The 25,510-nt window shown below is 51.7% G+C and overlaps 1 protein-coding gene across 1 annotated transcript; it reads left to right on the top strand.

Annotated features, from left to right (window-relative positions):
- The first annotated feature begins 1,454 nt into the window (after window positions 1-1,454).
- On the top strand, window positions 1,455-3,310 carry LOC123579617 (protein FAM209A-like). Its single transcript, XM_045443757.1, has 2 exons — window positions 1,455-1,779; window positions 2,960-3,310. The coding sequence occupies exons 1-2, from the start codon at window positions 1,531-1,533 to the stop codon at window positions 3,221-3,223; spliced, it is 513 nt and encodes a 170-aa protein (XP_045299713.1). The 5' UTR covers window positions 1,455-1,530; the 3' UTR covers window positions 3,224-3,310.
- The last annotated feature ends 22,200 nt before the right edge of the window (window positions 3,311-25,510 follow it).

Here is a 25,510-nt window from a genome sequence, read left to right as displayed (position 1 = left end):
CCCCAACAGTGTGATTCCTGTCATCAAATGTCCATAAACGTTTTCAAATCAGAAACCGCCTGGGACAAATCTTGCTGAGCACTCCCGTTGTTCAGTGGCGTCTGTGTAAATCAAGTCTCTCTGCCCCTCACTACATCACGCCGTAAGATTTTTTTGGGGGGGTGACATAGAACACGGGGTGCACGCAGACACGGGGCCACCCCAAACACTCGGCCGCCGTAACTGAGCAACGGGGGTGACTCTCCCGCGAGAGCCGCATGAGGCTGCTCAGGAGAGAACAGGACGGAGCGTCTGTTCCCAGGATGAGCCCCTGAGGGCCACGGGGCACACCCTCTAGCACACGGCCAGACACCGGCCAGCCGCTCCCCGAAGGAGCCCCTCGTGAGGAGTGGATTCCCTTCTAATCAGCCCTTTGGATTTGCACCTCTGCCCGCCCAGCGCCGACCGCCTCCTGCAGGAAGGCCCCCGCCTCTCCAGCGGGCTGTGCGCAGGTAGGCGCCGTCTTCCCCCCGTGGTTCCCCCGACAAAACCTCTCGGTCACTGCCCAGAGCTCAACCCGGCTTGAGGCACCGGGAGGGTTCCCAGGGGATCCCTTGATGGCATTCAGAACATTTCATTCCCAGGCAATGAGTCCGTGAGTCCGACGACGCGGGGGGAACAGGTGCCAGCCTCGTGTTCCGTTGCACGAGATTTTGGGGGTTCGTGTCATTTTAAAACCTGATGGCTTCCATTGTCACACGGGCTGGGTCCTTGTCACCTCAGCGTCCTCAGTCCCCTCCCGCATTTACCGGGCCACCCCCTCCTTTTCCGGGAGAGCCTTCCCGCATAACCTAACCCAGCACGGGCCCCTCGTTCTGTTCTCGGAAAGTACTCTGTTCTCATCACCTTTGGAATGAAGTACTTTGCGCATTCAGCAGCGATCCACGAGTGGCGGCGGGCGGCAGAGACAAGGGGTGCAGGGACTGAGTGTGGCCACCATCTGGCTCCAGCCTCGAGCGGCCCCGTGTTCCCAGATCATCCCTATTTTCAAAGGGAGCCAGAAATCTCGGCTCTAAAAGCAGAGCCCCTCCCAACATTTAAATAGTGGCAAATAGTTACTGCTAGAAACACCGCGGCTCAGCGGCCCCCAGTTCGTGGCCTCTGGTTCAATACCTTCCCCGGTCGCCTCTCGGTGCCACGGGGGCATGTGCTGGGTCTGCCCTGCTCACCACCGCGTCTGGATTCGAGAGGCAAGAGACAGAAACAGGGGAGGGCCTCTCCCGGTGGAGCCCCGGGCTCGGAAGGAATGTTCTGGCAGGGAGCTGGCGTCCCACGGCTGCCCGTCTTCCCGCTCTTGACCGCCCCTCGGAAAGTTCTCCGCCTCCTTCAGGCCTCGCTCCCGGGCAACCGCTTCAAGCCTGGAGCCGTCACAATGGCCAGGGCGGCCCCCGCCTCTGTGACATCACCAACGGCCCAGCCCTGGGCACCCAGTCTCCAGGGGCAGGCACACAGACCCACCATGAGCTATTCCCTCCCCCGCCTCTGCTCACCATGCGGACGCTGACATGGGTCTTGTTCTTGCCTCTGTGCCTGTCCTGCGGCTGTGCCTTCGTGTTCACGTCTCTGAGAGAGAAAGCCAAGGAACCCCAGGGCAAGGTGCCTTGCGGGGGGCACTTCCGGATCAGGCAGAATCTCCCAGAGCACGCCCAAGGCTGGCTTGGGAGAAAATGGCTCTGGCTTTTTTTTGTCGTCGTGCTGTATGTGATACTAAAGTGTCGAGGGGATCGCGAGAAGACTAAGGTAAAAGGGTGGGAAGGGTTCCCATCGCACCGATTCCGTCTCAAGACGCGTCCGCCCCGGGGAGGCACGCGTTCCAGTAGGTTCCGCTCCGGGTCGTGAGGCGGAACCGAGCAGGAGGCGGGGCGCCCACCTCACGGTCCTGCGAGACGTGGGCACATCCATGTCCTGACGTGTCCTTAGGGAGGCTGGCTGTCCTTAGGGAGACCCCCGGGGGGATGGGCTACCGATTGAGGACGGCCTCCTGCTCGTGGGGCGAATGAAAGCTTGGCCTGATACTCATCCTGGCAAGTGAGTCTTTTCAAAGTAAGGATAGAGTGGGGAACTTGGCGTGTTTCGGGTCAAAGTTACTCTCAGAGACACCTTCACCGCCGGGTTCGTTCCCTGATTCTTGATTTCCCTAGCGCCTGGCTTCTTACAAGTTGCTGAACTGGGGGCAGGTGGCGTCATTGTCCCCAGTAAAGGACAAGGCCGGTCGTGAAGGGGTAAACGTGTGAAGAAGTGACAGCTCCTTCCTACAGTGGCTGAACAGCTAGCTCTCAGTCGGGGAAAAGGACAGAAACACGGCACGTTCTCTGCTAGACAGCCCCAACACTTCGTGGCACTGCGTCCAGACCGATAGAGCAGCGGTTGGCAACCCTTTTCTGGAAAGGGCCAGCTGGTCGATGTTTTCAGCTCCGGAGCCTGTACGGTCCCCGTCGTGACTCCTCCACTCTGCCGCGTTGGCCTGAAAGCAGCCTTGTGTAATGTGTAACTAAATTGGCAAGGCTGTGTCCCAATAAAGTTTTATTTACAAAAACAACGGGAGGGAAAAAAAAAAAAAAAGAGAGAGAGAGAGAGGTTAGAGTGGGAGAGAGCCAAAGCATAAGAGACTCTTAAAAACTGAGAACAAACTGAGGGTTGATGGGGGGTGGGAGGGAGGGGAGGGGGGGTGATGGGTATCGAGGAGGGCACCTTTTGGGATGAGCGCTGGGTGTTGTATGGAAACGAGTTTGACAATAAATTTCATATATTTAAAAACAAAAAAACAACAGGAGGTACAGATTGGGCCCCAGTTCGCCAATCCCTGGCCTCGAGTGCAATGCTGGAACCATCCTTACTTAGGCCAGCCCGACTCTCTTGGAACCGTGTGGAAGCCAGCAAAGTCAACAGTATCATTCACCCTGCGTATCTTTCTTGACAGGAGCAGAATCCTTCTGGGCTTCGAGGCTGCTCATTTCGCTCTCCGCTGAAGAAGACTCAAAATACTTCCCCCAGCAAAGACTATGCGTTCAATACCTTAACCCAGCTCGAGGTGGACCTTGTGAAATTTGTGTCCAAGGTGCGCAACCTGAAAGTCGCCATGGCGGCTGGAGGTAACTCCAAGCTTCAGAACCTGGAGGTGCCTGCGGACCCTCACAATAACATCACCATCTATGAGATATGGGGGGAAGAAGACTCTGAATGAATGGGTTTATGTGTCAGAGGAGGAGAGAAAAAGCTGAGTGTTGACAGACCCTATGTAAACTAATAAAACTATTCTGAAGAAAAAGGATATTCTCGAATGTGACACCTTCCCCCCTCCTTTCTTTCTTTTTTTTTTTTTTAATTTTTTTAACGTGTATTTATTTTTGAGACAGAGAGAGACAGAGCATGAACGGGGGAGGGGCAGAGAGAGAGGGAGACACAGAATCGGAAGCAGGCTCCAGGCTCCGAGCCATCAGCACAGATCCCGATGCAGGGCTCGAACTCACGGACCGCGAGATGGTGACCTGAGCTGAAGTTGGACGCTCAACTGACTGAGCCCCCCAGGCGCCCCCCTCCTTTCTTTTTTTTTTAAACCGGGGGGGGCGGAATAAATGTGAGACCGGGGGCCACAGCAGTTCCTGTGTTGTTTTTGCTCTCCTCGCCTCCTCGAGAGCAGGCAGAACACGGCGACGTGGCGGCAGAGGGTGGCGTGTGTGGCTGTGTCGCCGGGACCCCGATGGGATGACGGGCTTGGGGGAAATGCGGAATGAGCTGCCGATACCGTTTTCAGAGCTGCTGTCTTTCCAGGAGCTGTTTGCGCGAAAGACGAAGCCAATCTTTATCTTCCTAATTTATTACAAAGTCCAACTTTAGTTACGGGTGGAAAAGACAGTGCGGGAGGGGCGCCCGGGGGGCTCAGTCGGCTGGGAGTCCAAGTCTCGATTTCGGCTCCGGTCATGATCTCGCGGTTCCTTGGTTTGAGCCCCACGTCGGGCTCTGCACTGACAGTGAGGAACCTGCTTGGGATTCTTTCTCCCTCCCTCTCTGCGCCCCATCCCCACCCCTCACAATCTCCCTCTAAATAAATAAATGAATAAACAGACATTAAAAAAAAAAAAGAGAGAACGTGATTGAATTAAGGGGTGTGTGTGTGTGTGCGTGCATATGTCAGGGAATGGTGGATTCTGGAATCATTTGATTTTCTTACCACCAGAAAAGTCTTTTTATTCATTCCATCTCATGGATTACACGTACTGACTTTTTCTTCTACCAAACTAGCAGTTATATATGTCTAATTGGATTAAGAAAAACAGAGAATTGATCTATATTTTCAGGGTAATTTGAATAAGCTTCAGACGAGCTAAGCAGAGATTCCCAAATTAGTTGATATGAATGTTTATAATACTTATTAGGGGCGCCTGGGTGGCTCAGTGGGTTAAGCGTCCGACTTCGGCTCAGGTCACGATCTCAGTTTGTGAGTTGGAGCCCTGCGTCGGGTTCTGTGCTGACAGTTCGGAGCCTGGAGCCTGCTTCGGTTTCTGGGTCTCCCTCTCTCTCTGCCCCTCCCCGACTTTTGCTGTCTCACTCTGTCTCTCAAAACTTGATAAATGTAAAAAAAAAAAAAAATTATAATACTCATTAAAAATATGGATATTTTCGCATGTTAGGGTAGCTAATGGAAACTACACGTACCCGAGGCTGTTCAATTAGCTTACTGACCCCCTAATCTAGGTCAGTGCATAGTTTTATAGATGATCAGGTGCAGCCCAGGAGAGAGAAGCTAGCTGGGGAAGACCATGGAGATTCCGTATTCCTAGTTCAGTCCAAATTAATGTGTGCCTGACAGAGGAGTCCTGAATCTCCATCAGTGAATCCCCATCGTTGGGGCAAAGTCTTCAGGCTCTGTCCCCGTGTGTGTGGGAGTCAGACCTCAGACAAAAGCCGCCCGCCCATCTCTTCCCGTCTTGTCATCCCTGACACTTTACTTTTCTCGTCTTGACCTAACAGGATGGGGAGAAATGGAAGGAGCTGGGATGACTCCAATAGTCTGAGTTTTCAAGCAACTGGGACTGTATGAGTTATTTTCGTGGCACACTGAGGACATTCAGATAAGCAAAAAATATTTGGGTTTTAACCTGTGATCTCAATATGGCACAGACTGTGGAGGTAATCTAAAAAGCCAGGGGTCAACGAACCATGGCTCACAGGCCAAATCGAGCCTGCTGCCTGTTTCCATACTACCCATGAGCTAATAATGGCATTTATTTATCTATTTATTTATTTATTGCTATATTTTTAAGCAGCTTTCTTTTTTGGGGGGTTCTGTTTTGTTTCATTTTTTCACACAAGCATGGACCCAATGTGGGGCTTGAACTCACAATGCTGAGATCAAGACATGGGCTTAACCGACTCAGCCACCAAGGTGCCCCTGGCTTTCATATTTTTTTAATTTTTTAATTTTTGGAGAGAGAGAGAGAGTGCACGCACTCAATTGGGGAGAAGGGCAGAGGGAGAGGGAGAGAACCTCAAGCAGACTCCACGCTCAGGGCAGATTCAGATGTGGGGCTCGATCCCACGACCCTGGGATCATGACGTGAGCTGAAATCGAGAGTCAGACGCTCAACCGACTGAGCCCCCCAGGCGCTCTTGGTTTTTATATTTTTAAATGATGGAAAAAAAGATGAGTAATATTCCATGACATGAAGGTTACACGAAATTCAAATTTCCGTTCGTAACTTTTATTGGCACACAGCAACACCTGTTCATTTCCATATCGCCTATGGCTGGTTTTGTGCTCAATGGCAGTGTTGAATTATTGCAACCGAAACCCTATGACCCACAAAGCTGAAAATGTTTACTGACCGGCCCTTTATAGGAAGTTTGCCAACCCCTAGTTTATTCTAATCTTATTTACATGTTAAGAACCAGGAAGAGTGTTCAAGAGGAGTAGATATAGTCACCTGCAACCCTCACGAACATCCCACATTTGTCTGACAGGCAAAAATGTAATTTTAATGTTTATTTATTTTTGAGAGCGAAAGAGAGAGCATGAGCTGAGGAGGGGCAGAGAGAAAGAGAGAGAGAGAGGGAGATACAGACTCTGAAGCAGCCTCCAGGCTCTGAGCTGTCAGCACAGAGCCCGATGTGGGGCTGGAACTCACAAACTGTGAGATCATGACCTGAGCCAAAGTCGGACACTTAACGAACTGAGCCACCCAGGCACCCCCAAAAATGTAATTTTATAAATCCTATTTATTGTAGTTCTGCCCAGGTCACTAGCCATTAGAGATGGGGACCGTAAGAAAAGGCAAAACATCACAATTCCTTATAGATAGCAAGTTGGCAGAGGATATAAATTAGAGCAAAATCTGCTCTGCATTTGGATTCAGCAATTTCTACAAAATAGCATCTCTGAGTCTTTGCCTAGTCTCATACAGAGCTTTGCAGCCCACGGTTTTGCCTAGACAACAGTATTTTCTTAGCCCAGTCATTTCCATGCAATATTTTCATGTAAAAATGCAGTAGATTCAGGAACTCGACCTTAAGGAAGCTACTGAATTCTGCTGGTTTTTTTTTTCTTAAAAAAATTTTTTTTAAATGTTTATTTATTATTGAGAGAGAGAGAGAGACAGAGCATGAGCAGGGAAGGGGCAGAGAGAGGGAGACACAGAATCCGAAGCAGGCTCCAGGCTCTGAGCTGTCAGCACAGAGCCTGACGTGGGGCTTGAACTCATGAACTGCGAGATCGTGACCTGAGCCGAAGTCAGACGCCCAACCGACTGAGCCACCCAGGCACCCCCCCTTTTTTTTTTCTTTCTTAAAAACAGAGTGAATGTATGAGCTGGGGAGAGGAGCAGAGAGAGAGAATCTTAAGTGGACTCCTCGCTGAGCTTGGAGCGCGACACGGGGCCCGATCCCACCACCCTGGGATCATGACATGAGCCATGATCACGAGTCAGATGCTTAACCGAGTAAGCCACCCGGGCGCCCCCGAATTCTGCTGTTACGGCATAAAATCCTAGCATCGCTACGCTCTGGGGTGTGGAAAGAGGAGTCGACAGGGCAACTGTAAATGCCGACTCACCGTGGTCACGTATCGCTGACACCCTGGTCAGAGGGGCTCGCCCCCCAGGGGTCGTGGCTGTGGGACTCACGGTGGCTTGCTCCCTCAAGGCCAGCAGGAGGAGGAGGAAGCATCCAGTCTCACGCGACGCAAGGAAATGAGAGGAGCGACAGCAGCCACGTAACCTACTGGTTAGAAACAAGTCCCTGCAGGGGAGGGGATGACAGCAGGTACGAGCCCCACGGCAGACCCCGCCGCAGAGAGGGAGGCCGCTCCCGCGCAGGGGATGGGGACTTCACGGGGACACTAAGCAAGAAGTGAGAGGACAGCCAGTGCCCTGCTTGGCATGGTCACCGCGAGGCCTTTCTTGGGGACCTGGGCGTGGCTGGTGGGCAGAACCCAGAGGGGCTTGTGTGGTCAGGCTCTCCCTCGGGCTCTCGCGGTCACACCGCGGCCACACGGATTCTAGCAGCAACCAGTGGCCTGGGAGAGGCCCCCCGCGTCGGACGAGACCCCAGCTGGCGTTGGGAGTTCAGCCTGGTGACACCCTGAGCAGAGAAGCCTGCTGCCTGAACTCATGCTCTTGACTCGCAGAAAGTGTGCCGTAATACATGCGTGTTAAGCTTTCAGTCACTGAGTTGGTAGCGATTAATTACACAGAAATACAGCGTTAACGCAGCACGCGCACACAAGTGCTGCATCTTTCCACCTGCCGTTTCTGATGCCCGCAGTCAGACCTCGGCATCGGCCTCGGAATCGGAGAGCGGGGACCAGAGGGATGTGGCCAAAGGATCCGGATGCGAATGTCCCGTCCCCTGACACCAGAGGATCCAGTCTGCTGGCTCGGGGACCAACCCTCTCCCTGCCCCCCCCCCCCCCATCACGTCTGCTTGGCCCACAGTCATCCTCTGAAGATTTTACTTTGAAATAATGACAGATTCGCAGGAAGTTGAAAAGGTGGAACAGAAACTCTCCTCGTACCCTTCACCCGGTTTCCCCGGTGGTTGTGGCGGGTGTAACCAGGGGCCTGACGTCGGGACCGCGTGTGTGGACGGTTCTGTGCCACTTTGTCCCACGTGCAGCTTTGCAGGAAGCCCCCTCGCAGCCAAGACCCAGGGCTGGCCCAGCTTGGGAGGCCTCCTGGCAAGGGCACCAGAACGGCCTGCCCCACCATCCCGCCCCCGGCCACCACCGATCTATTTCCATCGCTAGGACTTGGTTTTTTTGAAGATGTCACGTGACTGGAGTCGTCCAGCCTGTGGCCCCTGAGGTTGGCTTTTTCACTCAGCATAACGCCCTGAGTTGCCTCCACGTGATTCTCTGTGCCCACGTCCTGCTGAGGATCTGGAACCGTCCACCCGCTATAGGTTGGGCTCTTACACGTAAATCTGCTGGACATGTGCCCTCCCCTGAAACCTACAGAGGCAGCCAACCGGCCTCTGAGCCCTTTGACCTGTCTCCTCCCAGCTATGCCACACCAAGCCCATTTCTGCCTCAGGTCCTTTGCACATGGCTTCTCTCCCTGGGGTAAGTTTTTCCTCCAGATGTCACAGCGCTGGCTGCTATGTTCGTCCTTCTGGTCTTTGCCCAGAGGGTCACCTGCTCGGGGAGGCCTCCACTGACCGCTCGGCTGACCTCCCCTACCTCTCCAGCCGTATCGCCCACTTCATTTATTTTCTCTGCAATACCACCACTGCGTGACATTATGCTTTTTACGGACCTGTTTCTTGTTTGTCCTGCTTCATGCGGACAAGGATGGTTGTCTGCTGTGGTTACTGTGGTGTCCTCAGCGTCAGAACGGAGCTTGGCACATCGTGGGCACTCCACACAGATTTCGAAAAATCTATTTGGAACTCATTTCAGATTTACAGACAACAGTAGCACAGAAAGTTCCCTCCCCCCGCCTCCCGTTTCCCAGGACGTTGGCCTCTTAGTAACCGTGGGAGAATCATGACAACCAAAAATGATAATAGGGGTGCAATACTGTTTGTTCACTGTGAAGTTCATTTCATTTCTCTCTGTTCTGGGATCCCGGCCAGCGGCCCACGCATGCAGCCATCTGCCTCGTTCTCCTCCGAAGTGGAACAGCTTCATCTATCGTGACCTTGCCAATTTTAAAGAATGGCGATCAACTGTTTTGTAGGATATCCATTTGGGTTGAACGGTGTTTGTTTTCTCAGGATAGGAATAAGGTTAGGCGCTTTTGGCAACAACACCAGAAATGTGGGGCACCGGGGAGGGGGGAGCTCAGTCAATTAAGTGTCTGACTCTTGATTTCGGCTCAAGTCATGATCTCACGGTCGTGGGTTTGAGCCCTGTGTTGGGCCCTGGGCTGACAGTGGGGAGCCTGCTTGAGATTCTCTCTCCCTCTCTCTCTCTCTCCGTCCCTCTCCACCCAAAATAAATAAATATCTTAGAGGATACTATGGTGTCTATGCCAATCTGCCCTTCAAACTTTCACCCACCAGTGTGAGCCCCGATCAGTGGGTGTTTGCTGCAAGAATTATTTCCGTGGTATTGGTATTTGCCTGATGCTGATTTTTCTCTCTCCTTCTACTGTTATTCACTGGAGTTCTACTGGAAGGAAGACCTGTGTTTTCTCCCCCGTTCATTTGATTATTTATTTATAGCAGGATAGACACATAGGTACTTATTTAATCGTGCTAAACTCCAGTGTTTTTGTATTTCTTTTCTTGCTCAAACTTTGCCAGTGCCCCCGGGTGGGCTCTGTCCCACTTTGAACAAGCCCCATCCTCTTTTGAGCGGTTTCTTACTGTCCGGAAACCCAAGACGTTCCAGGATCATCTTGTTTATTCCCTGCCTCAGCCGGGGAGGGGGTGGGGGGGATCAACCACTTCTCCAAAGAGCCCTCGTTCCTTGGATTGCAGACCGGCACTCAGCGACCAGGCTCCGGCAGCTGGAAGGTGCTGGTGTGCCCCGGACCGTCAAGCCCCCAGACCCCCGTGGCGGGAGCCTCTCCGGTTCCTGCTTTACCCTTCCTGCATGTCTCTTGCAAAAATGAACAGAGATGTGTGTTTTCTTGTAGCCCCTCTTTCTCACGGAAGGATACCCTGTTATCAATATGCTTCGGGGCTTTGCTTTTTTTGTTTAACAGCGAGCCCTGGATATGGCTCCGTGGTGGTTCACAGAGACCTTCCTCATTCTTTTTTTCCACCCGCAGAGTACTCCATTGGGTGGGCATGCCAAAGCTGAGAGTAGCCTGTCCAGCCACTCCATGTGGACATATAAGTGGTTTCCAATAGTTTGCAAAGACAAATAATGGTGCAATGAATAACCTGGCTCACGGAAGCATTTTTGTGTTGTCCTGAGGGTTAGCTGGGCGTAGATGCCCAGACGTGGGATTGCTGGGTCAAAAGGCAGTGCACATGTAGTTGTGTTAGGTATTGCCAGATTTCCCTCGGGGGGGGCGGGGGGGGGGGTTGTGCCAGTTCTCACCCTCCCCCCGCCGCCAGTGCAGATTTATAAACGAATGTGGGCACGGCTGCTGAAAGGCCTCTTGAAACCTGTCGTACGACCTGCGGTTCCAGAGATCACCACCAGGTGGCAGACAACGCCCATCTCAGAGAACAGGGCGCCCTCGATTTCCACGATTTCTGTTTTCGAGGGCCCTTGGCAGCAACAACGCGGAAGGTGAACGGTATAGCCCCGATGTTTTTATTACTAACAGCAACTAGCATTCGTAGTACTAGCAGGAGCAATGCCATCATTTTAGCAACAAGCGACATTTGCTGTGTGACTATTTACTCACTCAAGGGCTTATTCTGTGCCCTGTTGGGGCCCCGGGGATGTGAAAATGGAAAACAACCCGAACATCCCGCCTAGGGGGGGAGAGGCAATAAACAAATACATAAGCCCAACACATAGCCTGTCAGGTGCACACATGTACTAAGGAGACAGATAAGTAAGGGAGGAGGTATGCGTGCTGGCGTGGGGTCCGTGAGCGGGGTGGTTGGTTTACGGTCGGACAGTGTGATCGGGGAGGAACTCGCTGAGGGCAACCTGGCAGAAGGGTGTGGAGGACGGACATAATGGGAAGTGCAAAGGCCCTGAGGCAGGTGCCTGCGGCAGGATGGGGGGTGCTCAGTGTACTGGGGGGGGGGGTCAGCGAGTGAGAAGAGGTAAAAGACGGCAGGGTGTGAGCCATGGAGGCTTTGCAGGCCCTCCACGGGATCTAGACTTTTCCTCCGTGATAGATGAGAGCCATGGGAGAGAATATCAGATGCTCAGGGCCCCAGAGAGAGGGCTCCCTCCTCCCCACCCCCCAAGCCAGTAATTCACCCCTCCCCAGATATCTGTGGGCAGCCGGTGTCATACCACGGTGGGGGGGGGGGGGTGGGGCGCATACTTTAGGCCCCGGACGGGTTGGGATCCTGCTGCCCGGAAACCCCTGTGAGCAGCCTTCCCCTGGGAAACCAGGCATCTTCCAGAGGGCCCTTCCGGGTCACCCCTGCCTCCCGGTCTTCGAGCTACTTAACAGTCCTGTAAACTGTTGCAAAATGGGTAATACGGAAGCACCCTTGTTCTTAAACACACATGAGAATAGCGCCGAGTGGGGCCCGCTGGTGCAGCTGTGTCTGCGGCCATCCCCACTGCAGGCCCCGCCGTGGTTCTTCCAGGTGTCTCTGGAACCCGCTGGAATGCCTCCCGGACTCCTCCTTGACTAATGAGCTGGGGGGCATCTTCAACACATCATCGTTTGACATCTGGGACAACCACCCGTCGTGCCGGTTCAGGTACCCTCCACGGAGACCGCACCTTGCTCTGGGAGGTGAGCTGGATTCCCTTCTGCTTGGGGAGGTGGCTCTCAGGAGGCTCTAAGCTCCCTGGGGTCCCACCCCCTCCTGCGTCCCCTTGTCCTTCCTCTGCTCTCCCCCCAGGCCTGAGGTCTCTGTGAGACAGAGGCCCCACCGGGTTCACTCCTGGCCTCTCAGGAAGCAGCCCAGCCCCTGATGGGCAATGGGGCTTGGGCTTGGGAAGACCTTGCAAGGCTGAGGAGGGACTTGGGGGGCCAGGAGGCTGCTCCATGACCTCCCTGTGTGCATCTATTTATTTTTTTAAGTGCATTTATTTTTGAGAGAGAGAGAGCGAGCACGAGCCTTGGAGGAACAGAGAGAGCAGGAAAGAGAGAATCCCAAGCAGGTTCCACACTGTCAGCACAGAGCCCGACGCGGGGCTCGAACTCAGGAACCGTGAGATCATGACCCCCAGCCCCCAGCCCCCACCTGTGTGTGCATTTGGACGGCAGGCAGAAACGTCCGGAGCGGTTGTCTCTTGTCTGGAATGGTACCACCCATAACCACATAGCTTGACTCTGTTATTCCAGAAGTTCCATCTCGTATCCTTGCATCCGCTTCTCCTTTGTTCGGTCGCCCATCTGTTCGTCATTCAGCAAACACGCGATGAGCATCGCTCCGCACGAGCTCGGTGGGGACTGACCAACAGTGATGGGGAAACGCAGACGTGGACCCCACGGAGATCTCGCCTCTCACCCACTGCAGGCTCCTATATAAGAACAAAACACAGGGGCGCCTGGGTGGCTCAGTCGGTTGAACGTCCGACTTTGGCTCAGGTCATGATCTCACGGTTTTCGTGGGTTCGAGCCCCGCCTCGGGCTCTGTGCTGACAGCTCGGAGCCTGGAGCTGCTTCGATTCTGTGTCTCCCTCTCTCTCTGCCCCTCCCCCGCTCATGCTCTGTCTCAAAAATAAAATAAAACATTAAAAAAAATTAAAAACCAAAACAAAAAACCACCACCACCACCACAACAAACCCCAGAAAATAACAAGTGTTGGCGTGGTTGTGGAGTCCTGCTCGTGAGAACCTGCTGAGGACGACAGCACGGAGGTTCCTCAGACGCTTAAGAACAGAATTACCGTGTGATCCAGCAACTCCTCTTCGGAGCGTAAACCCAAAAGAATTGCAATTTCAGGATCCTGGAGACACGTTCGCACACCGGTGCTCATAGCTGCGCGATTCACGACAGCCAGGGCGCAGAAGCAACCAAACGTCCACAGAGGGGTGGCTGGGTGAACGAAATGGGGCTGGTGCATGCTGGAACGTTAGACTTCAAGAGGCCGGCACCGTGTGGGCCCTGGGAGCACAGAGGTCATCAAATTCTGCAGTTCGATTGGGGGCTACAGACAACTACGGGGGAGAGACATGGAAATAAACACATGAATGTCAGGAGTGGGTAAGCGCCGGGAGAAAAATGCAGCAGAGGAGGGGCGGTGGCCGGGGAAGACTTCTCAGGGGACACCTTGGATCTGTAGGAGGTGAGGGCACAGCTATGGGGAGAGCCTCTGGGCAGGTGGAACAGCAGGTGCAAAGTCCCGAAGCTCTCCTAGAAACCCACTCCTCCCTCCGGAGGACCTTCATCCTTATTTATAGGTTCCCGGTGCTGTAATTAGATCCCCGTGAAGGCCATCAGGATGTTATCACCTAAATGTGCTGCTTTGGCCTAAGGATTATTTTGAGCTGAAGGCAATTGAGGCAGAAAGAGTTCTCTGCTCTCCCCTTTTCTGCCTCAAAGCAGGACATAAATTTCCTGATGAAGAAGGTGTCCCCTCCTCCCCCATTCCAGGGAGAGAAGAGGGACTCTAAGCCACCAGAGACAAAAGTTGAAACCAGGAGGAGTTTGCATACACAGACCTTATAACATAGTTCTCTTCTTCCATCAGTGCCCTACAGATGTCCCAGCCGCTTCCCCACAATTTACCCCTTGAGCTCCAAACCCTTTTACTTTTGCAAAAATGGTGTGTAAGTCTCAATTCTAACCACTTCTTTGAATTTCCCTTCTTTTCTGTGAACCCCCATGCGCATAAATATTAATAAAAAGTGTACATCTTTTCTTCTGTTATTCTGTCCTTTGTAGTTTAATTCACAGCCCCCAGTCACAGAACAGAAGAGGGTAGAGGAAAAGCTTTTCCTCCCTCAACATTTTCAATTCTCTACCCTCAACACCCTCTTATCATTCTAGAGTTTGGATGTATCATAATTTAACCAGTTCTGTACCGAAGCCTAGATTCTCCCCAGTGTTTTGTTATTACGAACACACAGCTCCAGATTGGGCAGGATTTGGTGATGTTCACAACAATCAGCACAACTCACCATCTGTCAGTGTTTGGGTTTCTTCTACGGTCAGCAAACACTGCCGCCAGAGCCAGTCAAGATGCGGAAAACAAAAAGCCTGAAATGGCTTACGGGTCACTAATTTTAGAATTCCTAAGTACAGTTATATGATGACTCATCCCACTTAAATTCAAAGCTGTTTAATGGGCCATCTGGTTCATCAGAATATGAAAGACTTTGCCCAGCAACCTAGAAAAGAACCCAAGAAGAAGATTAAAAAAAAAAACACATTCTTAACCACTGAGGGGAAGTCCCTCTGAAATGTCAGCTGAGTGTTAGCTCCCTGAGGACAGGGATATGGTTGAATAAATAAACTGCATTTCATCTGGGCCTATTTTTCTGTAAAACAATGCCTTTTACAAAAATTTTTTTTTAATTTATTCATATTTGAGAGACAGAGAATGGGCGGAGGAGAAGCAGAGAGAAAGGGAGACACAGAATCTGAAGCAGGCTCCAGCCCCTGAGCTGTCAGCACCGAGCCCGACGTGGGGCTTGAACTCACAGACTGTGAGATCATGACCTGAGCTGAAGTTGCACGCTTAACCGACTGAGACACCCAGGTGCTCCTAAAAACATTTTTTTAATGTTTATTTAGAGGGAGGGAGCGAGAGAGAGAGAGCAAGCAGGGGAGGGGCAGAGAGAGAGAGGGAGGCAGAAAATCCCAAGCAGGCTCCACAATGTCAGCACAGAGCCCCACGCAGGGCTCGAACTCATGAACCATGCGATGGTGACCTGAGCCAAAATCAAGAGTCAGATATTTTTCTGACTGAGCCACCCAGGTGCCCCTGTCTTTTTTTCTGATTACGAAAGCAAAGCAACCCAAAGCACAAGTAGCCAAAGAAAAATAGACCAATTAAGACTTTATCAAAATTAAAAGCTTTCGCACTTCAAAGGAAACGATAAGAAAGCGAGAAGAGATCCCAGGTAAATGACGGAAAATATTTGCAAGTCACATATCTGACCAGGGTCTAATACTGAGAATCTATGAAGACCTTACAACTCAACGATACAAAGACCAATAACCCAACTAAAAATGGGCAAAGGACATAAATAGACCTTTCTGCAAAGATGTACGAATGGCCGGTAGTTACGTGAAAAGATGCTCGACATCATTAAGCCATCAAGTGCTCGTCAAAACCACAACACGACGCCGTGTCTACTCACAAGGACGGCTAGGATTAAAAGGCCAGACGAGGGGCGCCTGGGTGGCGCAGTCGGTTAAGCGTCCGACTTCAGCCAGGTCGCGGTCTCGCGGTCCGGGAGTTCGAGCCCCGCGTCGGGCTCTGGGCTGATGGCTCAGAGCCTGGAGCCTCTTTCCGATTCTGTGTCTCCCTCTCTCTCTGCCCCTCCCCCGTTCATGCTCTGTCTCTCTCTGTCCCAAAAAAAATAAATAAACGTTGAAAAAAAAATTAAAAAAAAAAATAAATAAAAAATAAAAGGCCAGACGATGGCGAGTGCTGGGGAAAACGTAGAGAAATTGGAGCCCTCCCCCACTGCCTCTGGAAACGTAAAATTATGCAGTTACTTTTGAAAACAGTCTGGTGTTTCCTCAAAGCGTTAAACGTATAGTCACCATATGATCCCACAACTCCATTCCTGTACGTTTACCTGAGAAAAAGGAAAGAAAATGTCCACACAAAAACTTGTACGTGGGGGCACCTGGGTGGCTCCGTCGGTTAAATGTCCGACTTCGGCTCAGGTCATGATCTTGTGGTTCGTGAGTTCAAGCCCCGCATTGGGCTCTCTGCTGACAGCTTGGAGTTTGGAGCCTCCTTCAGATTCTGTGTCTCCCTCTCTCTCTCTCTGCCCCATGCCTGCTCACTCTGTCTCTGTCTCTCTTTCTAAAAAATAGACAATAATTTTTAAAAAAACCTTGTAAATGAATGCTCACAGCACTATTATTCATAACGGCCAAAAAGCAAAAACAACTCGAATGCCCGTTACAAATGATACACAGATTCATAAAATGTGGTCCATCCGTGACATTATTCGGCCATAGAAAGGAATGCAGCCTGACAGACGCTACAGAATGAATGGACCTGGAAAGCTATGCTAAGTGAAAGAAGCCAGGTGCAAAAGACCACCTGGTATATGATCCCTGTTTGAGGGAAAGATTTCTCCTCCACCCTCTTAGGTTCCAGGCATGTGGGCCTGTGAATTAAACTAACAAAAGATCGCTCAACAGGAGGAAAGGCATGCGATTTTTATTAATAGTTGCATGTACCGGAGTTCACGGGGAAAAAAGTGAAAGTCAGGGGCGGGTATCGACTTGGGGGTTATATGCCATTTTAACAAAAGACAGAAGGTCTGAGCTCCGAGCAAGGCTCAGACGGGGATGTGCACCGGGGATTTATGGGGGAAACTGATGGAAGGTACAGGTCAGGCTAGTGAACTTTGTTCATGCAGGCTCACCTCTACGCCAGCCCTGTCTCTGGGGGTGGGCATCGCTCCTCTTCTTGGTTTGGGAGAGGGGACGCCTTCACAAGGGACGTTCCGGGGAGCAGCCCAGGAAGTGCGGCTCGGTGACCGTTTCGCCAAAGTGTCCTGGCGGTCAGCTCAGCACCCCCTCCAGCCGCATCCTGAGACCGCCGCCGAAACTGGCAGCTTCCCGGGTGGTCAGCGTGCGGAGGGAACGGGAATGTCCCACAGGCTTCTGCTCGTCTCACTCTCCAAAAGCCATTCCACCGAAGTCATCGCTGCCCCTGACCCGCCCAGTGTCCCCTCCCCGCCCCTGCTCCCTGCTGACACACCGTCATCACCATCTACTCACATCCTCCCGCGAGCCAGGCTCACGGGCTCCACAAAGTTCGTCCCATTGACCTCACCCCACAGCTGTTCCGGCAAAGAGCCCTGGGCTCTGGGTCGCCATCACTTCCTGCCTTGGGACCTGGGACTAGCGACCCACCTTCTCGAATCTGCCTTCCCTCATGGCTGAAATGGAGGTGATGGCAGGGGCCCTCAGGACCTGCCCTGCCCCTCGCTCTTCATGCAGCCCGATCACCATGGCTCCGTGCTTTTGGGCTTGAGAGGTGACCAGCCCCACGGACCGGGGTTCAGGTTCCCGGCTTGTTTGAGGAGCTCCAGGACCCCGGGGGTTGGGGGGGAGGGGAGGTTCCACTTCATCTGCAGTTTCAACAACAATTTTTTAAAAAGGGGGGCACCTGGGGGGCTCAGTCGGTTGAGCGTCCGACTTCGGCTCAGGTCAGGATCTCGCGGTTTGTGAGTTCGAGCCCCGCGTCAGGCACTGTGCTGACAGCTCGGAGCCTGGAGCCTGCTTGGGATTCTGTCTTCCTCTCTCTCTGCCCCTCTCCTGCTCGCACTCTGCCTCTCTCTCTCTCTCTCTCTCTCAAGAAATAAATAAACAGTAAACAAAATCTTTTTTAAAGAAAGACGAAGAAGTTAAAATGGGGGTAGACATGCGGCTAAGTTATCAAATGATGTCCTCAGGGTCTCTTTCTGTCTCTGTTGCTGGCTTCACTTTCTCGACGCCTTTCTGACGCGTCCCCCTGTGCTTGCAAGCTGGCTCCCAGGAGCCCCTGGGGCCACAGCCCCCCGAAGGCTTTCCTTTGACTTCCTCGTCAAATGTCTCCTGACCTCTCCTTGGCTCTTTCTAGATCATCTGCCCATCCCGGACCCATCACTGCAGCTAAGGTGCTGCAGACTGCTGAGTGGCCGAGCCCGAGGTCCCATGCCCCATCCTTCCTCTGGGTGGGTAAACTTGGGGAGGCACCTGTCGGGGATTGGGGAGAGAACTGGGGGGCGCTCCTCTTTAGGGGAAGAATGAATGGAAATTGGAGGAGGGGAACACCGAACGCTGTCTTTATGGGAATGTACATGACAGCTTGAATTGGTGGGGTTCAGGGTCAGGTGGGTGGGACCGGATCCCAGAGGGCTCAAAGGGTGACTTTGACCAGATCCCAGAGGACTTGAAGGGTGACAGGCTTGCTGCTTAGAGGCAGCTGGGGAATATGAATCAGCATCCCAGAGGGAGTAAGTCCCATCCAAGGTCGCCTGGCCCCAGATCTAAGCTTCTTCCCGTGAAGGGACACCTGCCAGAACTCCCTAGCTCACGTGGTTGGGCAACTGGAAGTTTCTGTCTTTCAGTCCATTCTCTCATTTTCTTTTTAAGTTTATTTATTTATGTTGGGGGGGGGGAGGGGCAGAGAGAGGGGGAGAGAATCCCAAGCAGGCTCTGTGCTGTCAGTGCAGAGCCCGACATGGAGCTCAAACCCACAAACCGTGAGCTCAGGATTTGAGCCCAACTGAGGCGTCGGATGCTTAACCGACCGAGCCACCCCGGCGCCCCCTTCTCTCGTTTTGATGATGATGAGGGTTCGGATTCTTCGAGGAGGTTGCTGGTCCTGAGTTCCTTCCTTCAACAGGCTCCTAATCCACCCGATATACTTAGAGGGCCACACACTTTTCCTTTAATTGGCCAGAAATAGTAAATATTTGGGGCTCTGTGGGCATATGGTCTCTGTGACAACTACTCAACTCTGCTGTTGCAGTCACAGCACCCACATTATTTACATATTGCCTGTGGCTGCTTTTGAGACCATATGGACCGCAACGCCTAAAATTTCTATCTGGCCCGTGACAGAGTTTGCCAAGCTCGTCCTGTACTATGAATATCTTTCAAGTCAGTCCATACCCTTCCTTACCACACTTTTTAATGACTGTATTTTGCTTCCCTTCCACCAACGTTTCCAAAGCTCCTCTACTGAGGGCGTTCGTTTCCCTGGCAAACGTCCTGGGAACTGAGTCTGCCAGGGGAAGCTCCCTTCTGAGCTTGGGAAGCGACGGGTAGCCTAGCCCTGGTGTCTAAGCTCTGACGGACTGAAAAGGGGGCATTTTCTGAGTCACTTCTCATGACTCTGATCTCCTCTGGATCTTCTTGCAACGTTGCAAACCCACAAGTTAAGCCCCCTGCTGAGGAACACCCGCTGACCCTGTCCTGATAGTCTAGGACGGTCCCTCGGTTCCCCGCAACATGGTCTCCTTCACACCGAGCTATTTTTCAGCAGTATACAAGGAGCATCTTGAAATCCTTCCCTCCCCCGCTTAATTGCAGCTTAAACTTTGTCTTATTGGGGGCGAAGGATTCCTTGCTTGCTGGGTAACGCTGTACATCAAGCCGGGCTGGGGGTCTTCCCGCTGGGTCAACAGAGAGGACTTGAGACGGACCCTTGAGGCAGGTTCTTTTGTTCCAAGCACTCTCCAGATCCTTCTGTGGGTTTAGTTTTCTCAGGCAGAAACCCTGCCTGGATTTGCAGATGACATGGGGCTCTTTGTCACCCTAGATCCCTCAGGAACCCCTGAAGAAGTCAATCATTTGAAAAGTGTTGCCTCCTAGGCTTTTCCTTTTTTATAAAAGAGGAATTATAGTCTTTGCTCCCTATAACCTTGGACTTCTGCCAGGTTTTCTTGGTAGTATTTTTCACTTGGTCAATATGAACCTGAGCCAGGAGGGTGTTTCATGTACCAATAGTGGAGTTTGAAAAGCCACCCATCTCAAGCCTGGTTGTGTCCCTGGGTTTATCACGTTCAACACTCCAAACGCACATGTCACTTTCCAACCAACTTTCAGATGGATTAGAAAAGCCAGAAAGAAATAAGAGGCAATCAGTCTGCTCATTTTTCAAATTGATAGGACTTCCTTTAAAAAAAAAAAAAAAAATTCTGGGGGCACCTGGGTGGCTCAGTCGGTTGAGCATCCGACTTCGGCTCAGGTCACAATCTTGTGGTTGACGAGTTCGAGCCCTGCATGGGGCTCTGTGCTGATGGCTCGGAGCCTGGAGCCTGCTTCGAATTCTGTGTCTCCCTCTCTCTCTGCCCCTCTCCCACTCATGCTCTGTCTCTCTCTGTCTCAAATATAAACATTAAAAAAAAAATTTTTTTTTAAATTCTGGACTTTGAAGTTTATTTGAAATTTACTTGAAATTCTTTATTTTCTTATTATGAAATGATCCATGGCCATTGGAGAATTGAGAAATCTTAGCCTGGACACACGTGCTGTCTTGTCTTAGCCAGCAGCCCATGTTCAAGGAGGTACATACAAGCAACTCGCTATAGGACAGACTCCTCCAGCCCTCAGCCCGACCGGGCTCTACAGGTTGTCCAGTCAACATCCATTCTCTTCCCCCTTCCCTAAGAGACCCTTTATTTTGTTCTGGCATCCGCTCTGGAACAAGTTTTTTTTTTTTTTTTTTTAAGTTTATTTACTTACTTTGAGAGAGAGAAAGAGCAGAAGTGAGGACGGGGCAGAGAGAGAGGAAGAGAGAGAGAGAATCCCAAGCAGACTTCACACTGTCAGCACAGAGTCCGACTCGGGGCCTAATCCCAAGAGCCAGAAGATCATGACCCGAGCCGAAGTCGGATGCTTAGCCGACAGAGCCGCCCAGGCACCCCTCTGGACAAGTGTTTTGAGGGGGGGTTATCAATTTGAGATTAATTTGTCATGGTGGCCATTTCCCTCCCGGCAGGTGGCTTGGGCCCGGGGAAGGAACACAATTATGGGCGATGAGGTAAGAAGGCAGCTATCTGCTGAGGGGCTCCTCCTGGAGAAGGTTTCCTTCCTCCTAAGTGAGACGCACAGAAGAAAATGCCCTTCTGCTGTTCCTTCGGGAGACTAGACAGGACACCTGCAACCAGCTTGCCTCAACCTGAGAAGAAAGAGCTCGTGGGGAAGAAAATGGAGCCCAGAGAGTCAGAAATAGAGCAGATGCCCCCAGTGCCCCGTGTCTGCCGCGCCCCTGCAGAAGACGCTCCCAAATTCTAAGCCAGGCCAACTTGTGATTCTGTCACTGTGTGCGAACCGAGTAGCTCGTGTGTGTGCGCACACGCGTGTGCGTGTTATGTCGTCGAAGCGGACCGACCAGGTCCCGCGAGGAACATTCCTGCAGTCGAATAAAGACGGGCTCCTTTAACTGGGGCTGCGAGGACCAGAGGAGCCTTCGGGAGATTCTAGGAAAGGGGGGCTGGGGGGAGTTGGAGCTTGCCTTGGAAGATTCTTTTTTTTTTTTCAACGTTTATTTATTTTTGGGACAGAGAGAGACAGAGCATGAACGGGGGAGGGGCAGAGACAGAGGGAGACACAGAATCGGAAACAGGCTCCAGGCTCTGAGCCATCAGCCCAGAGCCCGACGCGGGGCTCGAACTCACGGACCGCGAGATCGTGACCTGGCTGAAGTCGGACGCTTAACCGACTGCGCCACCCAGGCGCCCCTTGCCCTGGAAGATTCTAAGGAGGGATGTGAGAAACAGGCTGGTTCCGCCCCCCGGGCACTGCCGAAACACTGGGCAATTTGGCAACTACGTTAACAAGTGAAGCAGGACCAGATTGGAGCAAAGCAGGGTCGGAACAGAGGCTGATGAGTTCGCAGTTACTCACGAGAGAGGAGAGGGCTGTTTCATTATCTTTATGGTGTCTCTGTGGCCTCGTCCGAGACCTGCTCTGAGTGCCGTCTGTGGTGTGGTGGAAACACGGTGGTGTGGTCACCAGCGAGGCCCCTCTCACTTCCCCAGGCTGTGAAGGAAGCACAGAAAATGTAGATACAAAACCTGAATAGGGGCGCCTGGATGGCTCAGTCGGTTGAGCATCTGACTCTTGATTTTGGCTCAGGTCATGATCCTGGGGTTGTGGGATCGAGTCCCGCGTCAGGCTCTGTGCTGAGCGTGGAGGTTCTCTCTCCTTCTCTCTCTCCCTCTGCCCTTCTCCCCTGCTCACTCTCTCTCTCTGTCTCTCTAAATAAATAAATAAATAAAACCAAACTTGAATAAAAAGTTCGGCCCCATATCATCCATTCTCCATGTAATGTGACATTCAAAAAAAATTTTTAATGTTTATTTATTTTTCAGAGAGAGATAGAGAGAGAGAGAGACAGAGTACAAGCAGAGAGAGAGGGAGACACAGACTCCGAGGCCGGGTCCAGGCTCCGAGCTGTCAGCACAGAGCTGGATGCCGGGCTCGAGCTCACAAACAGTGAGATGGTGACCTGGGCTGAAGTCGGCTGCTCAACCGACCGAGCCACCCAGGAGCCCCAAGGTGACACTGAAAGACAGAGTCTCCTAAGAGTCATTAAAAACAGTCGATACATTATTTCTTGCCAGCGCAAAGTGTGCCTGAGAAGCAACACGCGTAAATCAACCTGCATGCAAATGTTTTAAAATTATTATTCAATAAAACGCGAACGAGGAGGAGATACAGCCTGTTCTGGGATATACGGATATTCAGTACCTGGTAAGAAAACTATTCTGGCAGCTGATGGAACTCTTCACCTTATATCTAGGCTTCTTTGTATCATAAATTCCAAATTCCCGGGTCAACCCAGGCAGGCTGCACGAAAACCACTTTTTTTTCCATAAATATCTGGATTCCCACTTCCTTCCTCGCCTGAGACTCTGCTTCAGCAACCCTCACCTGGGAACCTGTGTTTTCTCACACGCTCACGAGGTGATGCTGCTATACAACAGGACAGGGGACGGGCCCAGACGGAGTGCCAAGGTTCCACCTCTCGATCTTTCCGGGTCTTTACCTCAAAGTCACATCTCCTTTTCCTCCCGTTTCAAGAAATTTGACGGGCTTCACTTGGCTCACATGTCCCAACCCTGGGCCGTTCACCGTGGCTGGTGACATGGGGCGCCACGACTGGCCGGATCCGGGTCGCCCGCTCCGCTCCCAGACCAAGCGATCCTGACAGGGGGTGGTGTGACCGACAGCTATGCTGAACTGAACGATGGACTCAGGCAGAAGTGTTTCCTCGCAGGAAGTGCCAGGGGCCATGCTGGGCACGCCATTCCCAGAATGCCTGAGTCTTATTTTAGGTCAAGAGGCGAAGGCAAACTAACAGTCGGCTTCCTTAGTATTCGCTGGGCTTTGGGCGAAACTCGAAAGTGGACTGTATCTCTTGGCTTAGAGGGGAAGACGGAGGGACCGCTTGCCAACCGCCAGTCAACTGTCACCCGGCCACAGGGGGCATCGCGCCCAGAGATGACCCAGCCAGGCCAAGAGCTTGAAGGCTGGACCTCCTCGTGGTCAGAGCTGCCATCGGGAGTGACAGCGGCCTTCTCCTCGGTGGTCTGAGAATTTGACCCAGTCAGATTCCTGTCTTCCTCCCCGAAGGACAGGTCAGAGGTACAAGATTCTAAGCCGAAAGATCCCAGCGAAGGGCTGTGCTGGGCTCAGCTTGGGTCTGGTGGGGCCTCCCGCCCGGAGGGTTCCAGGCACATAAACAACACTCCCAAATACCTCCTCACTCATGTTGAGACGCTGTGGCATAATAAATCTGTATTTGGTCTCTGCCCCTATTTCCAGGCTCAGAGCTCCTGAAATCCTTGGAATGTCCAAAGTCGTGTGTCTTTTCGTACGCTAACGAGATGACTGGAGGTTGGGGCTCCCTTGCCAAGGGAACCAACCTCCTGCTTAGGGGACTTTCAGCCCCTCCCATAGACCCTTAGGGAGCAGAGAGGGGCTGGAAGCTGAGTTAATCACTAAAGGCCAATGAGTTACTCAGTCTTGTCTATGTCCGTTGACCCTCTGTAAACAGCCCTGAACGGCAGGCTTCGGGGAGCTCCCGGGCTGGTGAACAGACGGTACTGGCGGGATGGCAGGTCTGGAGAGAACGCCAAAGCTCTGTGCCCTTTCCGCCATACCCCGCCCTAGACATCCTTGCTCTCTGGCTGTCTCAGAGTGGTGTCCTTCATGATAAACTAGTAATCTAGAAACTGCACGGGTTTCCTGAGTTCCTTGAGCCTTCTGGCAAATTACGGAAGGCAAAGAGTGGGTCATGGGAACCCCAGTTTATAGCTACTTGGTCAGAGATCCTGGATGCCCAGCATCTGAAGTGGGGAGGGAGACTTACAGGGCTGAGCCCTTAACCCGGGGTGGGGCAGGGGAGGGGGGTCTGCACTAATTCTGGGAAGGAGCGTCATAATTGAATTGGATCGTGGAGCACCCAACCGATGTCCAGGGGTTGGAGATTGGTTGGTGTGGGAACCCCCACACTCCCATATATCTGGTGTAAAATCGAGTGTAGTACTAGGAAAAAAACCTGTTTTTAGTTTTTAGTTTTTTCATTTTGGATGCTCTTCTCTTCCCCCCCTTTAAAAGTATTAAAGCCTTTAATTTAATAGAAGAACGAAATCTTTCAAAGGGTTTTGCAGTAAGCCAGCAGAGCAAAGAGAATGAAATTATACTCAGTGAGGCAAACTTGCCTCATCTTTGGTCCTCACTTTATTCATGTGCAGCTAAAAAGACAGTTTTGCCCGAGTGGTGACCTAGAAATGTGGCTACTACCTTTCATTATTTTCTTTTTCCTGTTCAGGAGGTTAAGGTTTGTCCAAAGAGTATCTTCAGATAGCTCTTGCTTTGATCCAAAATGATTTTAATTAAAATAACCACAACAGGGACGCCTGGCTGGCCCAGTCGGTAGAGCATGGGACTCTTGATCTCAGGGTTGTGAGTTCGAGCCCCATGTTGGGTGTGGAACCTACGTAAGGTAAAATAAAATAAATTTTTAAAAATGTTTATTTATGGGAATGCAAGCTGGTGCAACCACTCTGGAAAACAGTATGGAGGTTCCTCAAAGATTAAAAATAGAACTACTCTACGACCCAGCAATTGCACTACTAGGCATTTATCCACGAGATACAGGGGTGCCGTTTCCAAGGGACACATGCACCCCCATGTTTATAGCAGCACGATCAACAGTAGCCAAAGTATGGAAAGAGCCCAAATGTCCATCGATGGATGAATAGATAAAGAAGATGTGGGATATATATACAATGGAGTATTACTCGGCAATCGAAAAGAATGAAATCTTGCCATTGGCAACTACGTGGATGGAACTGGAGGGTATTATGCTAAGTGAAATGAGTCAGAGGAAGACAAAAATCATATGACTTCACTCATATGAGGACTTTAAGAGACCAAACAGATGAACAGAAGGGAAGGGAAACAAAAATAATATAAAAACAAGGAGGGGGACAAAACAGAGGAGACTCATAAATATGGAGAACAAACTGATGGTTACAGGAGGGGTTGCGGGAGCGGGGATGGGCTAAATGGGTCAGGGGCACTAAGGAATCCACTCCTGAAATCACACACGCTAACTAACTTGGGTGCAAATTTAAAAAAAAATAAAAATTTAAATAAAGAAAGAAAAGAAAAATAAATAAATAAAAACGTTTATTTATGTTTGAAAGAGAGAGAGTGGAAGCAGGGGAGGGACAGAGAGAGAGGGAGACACAGAATCCAAAGCAGGCTTCAGGCTCTGAGCTGTCAGCACAGAGCCCGATGA

This window comes from Leopardus geoffroyi, chromosome A3 (assembly GCF_018350155.1).
Source record: "Leopardus geoffroyi isolate Oge1 chromosome A3, O.geoffroyi_Oge1_pat1.0, whole genome shotgun sequence".
Classification (NCBI taxonomy): domain Eukaryota; kingdom Metazoa; phylum Chordata; class Mammalia; order Carnivora; family Felidae; genus Leopardus; species Leopardus geoffroyi.
This window is presented reverse-complemented; position numbering and strand designations above follow the sequence as displayed.

Bases quoted from the DNA above. Each gene is read 5' to 3' on its own strand.
- LOC123579617 (XM_045443757.1), top strand. From the start codon at position 1,531: ATGCGGACGCTGACATGGGTCTTGTTCTTGCCTCTGTGCCTGTCCTGC. The intron at 1,780-2,959 runs GTAAAAGGGTGG...CTTTCTTGACAG, and splicing joins GGGATCGCGAGAAGACTAAG to GAGCAGAATCCTTCTGGGCT.